The 2,969-nt window shown below is 44.4% G+C and overlaps 1 protein-coding gene and 1 pseudogene across 1 annotated transcript; both read right to left on the minus strand.

Annotated features, from left to right (window-relative positions):
- Nucleotides 1-516: 516 nt before the first annotated feature.
- LOC135715413 (transcriptional regulator ATRX homolog) lies at nt 517-2,762 on the minus strand (annotated as a pseudogene).
- Nucleotides 2,154-2,459, minus strand: LOC135715411 (PHD finger protein 7-like). Its single transcript, XM_065238693.1, has one exon. The coding sequence runs from the start codon at nt 2,457-2,459 to the stop codon at nt 2,154-2,156; it is 306 nt and encodes a 101-aa protein (XP_065094765.1).
- Nucleotides 2,763-2,969: the final 207 nt, after the last annotated feature.

Below are 2,969 nucleotides of genomic sequence, written 5' to 3' on the forward strand. Positions count from 1 at the left end.
TAATCTGCATTTTCTTTTATGTGTTTGGATTACCTCTAAGCTTATTGTACATTCAAACTATAGCAGATATAACGTTATTTAGGCACTTTTGATAACGCTATTACGTTATTAATATCAACTATAGTCTGAACGTAGTACAATGTCATGACGTCAGGGTAGGCGTGTAACATGCATGAGAAAGCTAATACTGTTTGCCACACCTTTTATTTGACTAAACGTATGAATTGATTACACGCTTAAATAATAAGGCCACGAATGTTTTTAGTCACCTTTCTCACCGGGAGAGGGTATTACCATAGAGGTAACTCTAATACCCCGTTCACATTACAGCGTATATCACGTGATATACGGTGGCTTGCAATGAGCACTCATACATCTAGTTTTCACTGGAAATCTTATGTATGAGTGCTCATTGCAAGACTGCCTATATTACGTGATATACGCTGTAATGTAAACGAGGTATAAGCACAAACGAAGTTACAGACGACTTTCTCCGAAGAAATGAATTAAAATAATGTGGTTCTCTGTAATAGAATTTTAGTCCACCTTCCGCCCCTCACCGCCAGGGTCGCTAGTATTTTTGTTTTGAATTAATTCAAGTTGGTTTTGTGTGCAATGATCTGGCAACTCGTGTCCTTGCTCGTGTTGACGGGGTGCTGTTTTCTCACTCATCGAAGGAAATTTTGATTAGAGTGAGAAAGTAAGGAACAGTCAGCGCGGGAGCCGTGTGCGTTACTATAGGTGCGGCAGAAGGAATGTAGTCGACTCTGTCGTTCTCACGGTGTTCTTACGCATGATCCAACGTTTCGTCACACTAGATTATGCATAAGAACGTCGTGATAATGCAAGTGCTGGCTTGTTTCCTTCTGCCTCACCAATCACATTGATCACAGCACATACGATTCTCCGTCGGTTCGTGGTGCATTGTGCATTCTTTGTGCCATACCACCAGTCCAAACACTAGAAGTTTTGGAAGGTTCTCCCTCAGTACCTGTAAGCAGTGTGATACCAGCTGACATTCGCATGGGTAGAGAAATCCGGAACATTTTCTCGCTTTTGAGCATCAACGTCAACCCGGTCTCGAATCGCATTTCCGCTTGAGGTGGCACCGTTGGCAGTAATCTATTGCGCCGTGGGAAAGACCTGCTTAGTGCACTAGTGCTGGAAAATTCTGCAAGTTCGTCATTAAAATTAAATCTACTTTTCTTCGCTGTAACGTACTCCGGATCAGACTCGCTGGTGGAACGTTTTCGTGGGACGGTTTTCGACCCAAAAAGCTTCAGTTTGAACTGCTTTCCAAAAGATTTCTGGGCAGGCGTCTTGGGACGCACGATCTCCACCGAGGCATCCGTTAGCGTGTTCGTGTCGGAGCGGATGACCTGTTTGATCGGCTGCAATTCTACCATCGATTTTCGGCCCTGCTTTTTGTTTAACTTCACACGATAGTTGAAATCGAACACGGTCGACGATCCGGCGGAGGATGCTTCGTCTTCATTCTCCGAAGAAGTCAACGATTTGATCTTTTCCGAGCTGAGCTTCTCGAGCCTTACGACCGGTTTGACTCGAAGTAATTTTTCGACGGAAGTTCTTCGTGGCAGTGGAATCTTCTTGACCAGTTCCTCCAGACTGATTTCTTCGCTTCGAAGAAACGAACGAGGAAGAACTAGATGAAGACGTGGACAGCCGTCATTTCGACGTTGGTTTCTTTCGTGTAGAAACCAGATCGGAATCGCTGTCGTCACTGCCTATTGCGGTTCGTCTTTTCTGAGATTTGCGTTTTCCCCCATCTTGCTGCTTCCCCCATCTTGCTGCTTCCACTCTTCGGGAAGCCTCGGCTAGCTTCAAAACCGCTTCCGGCGTCTTTCGGACAATCGGACGACAAAAGGTGAAAACATAGTTCTTCGAGGGAACCTCCATGCACTGATCTTGGCGACAAGTCGAACCGCACGTTGCACAAAGGATCAGATCCCAACGCTTGCAATCGTCGTAATCTCGCCCATACCGACAGCGACACTCTTCAGTGTCACACTCCGAAGGACGTTCCAACTGATCATTGAATACATTCGGTTCCAGCTCCCACGAGGCATCCCTCGAACAATTAAAATAAAATATTCAGTATTCAAATACCGATTCACCCACCTCCGCCGCTTCGCTTAATTTTCCGGAATATAAATGCCACGCTGATGGATCTGCAGACTAAAGTCGTCCTTGTTGCACAAAGGGCAATTGAAAAAGTACCTCGCCGATTGGGCAAACTGTGCCACGTAGCTCCGATGGAACCAGCCATTCTGACAGCACGGGGCACGAATCGATTCCAGCTTCCTGTACGGTCCCATATCATCGTAGCAAATCCCACAGGCTTCGGTCTCGGAGTGTTTCACCTTATCCACCAGCGCTACGTGCTTATCGCACCACGACTGGAACGTTTCCACGTAATGCGACAGGCACTCATTCTGCATCCCACAAAGCGTATGCAGGTATAATGACTAGTTTTGCCACGTCTAGTAGCCCGGTCCAGAATAGAGCATCGCACCATCGTACCGCAATCATGCTCAAACGCGTGACATACAGCATCTTTATCCGAAATAAATAATAAATTGAACAAAATTGGTTTCATCCGATCCTCCTTCATTCTCACCATCTCACCTTCAGCACGTCGATCGATTCGATGGATTTCGGCATGATTTTGGAGTAAATTTTCCTTCTTCAGATCGCCCTCGTCGAGAGCTTTCAGTTCCTCTACGGAGGAGCAAATGCATACCGAGTATGGCAACCCGAAAAAAAATAATTATAATAAAATAACGAAATTACAATGATTTTTACGGTTGAATTTCGGGCACATTATAAATTTATTGTTAAATTATTGGACGGGTGAAAAAATAAATTTCGTTTTAAAAGATACAATTCTCAATGAAAATTAATTTGATGAGATCAAATTTGTTCGAGAAAAATCAGTTTTTTTATTGTTA

This window comes from Ochlerotatus camptorhynchus, unplaced genomic scaffold, assembly GCF_037179485.1.
Source record: "Ochlerotatus camptorhynchus isolate MF236.1 unplaced genomic scaffold, CSIRO-AGI_Acam_v1.1 ptg000893l, whole genome shotgun sequence".
Taxonomy (NCBI): Eukaryota; Metazoa; Arthropoda; class Insecta; order Diptera; family Culicidae; genus Ochlerotatus; species Ochlerotatus camptorhynchus.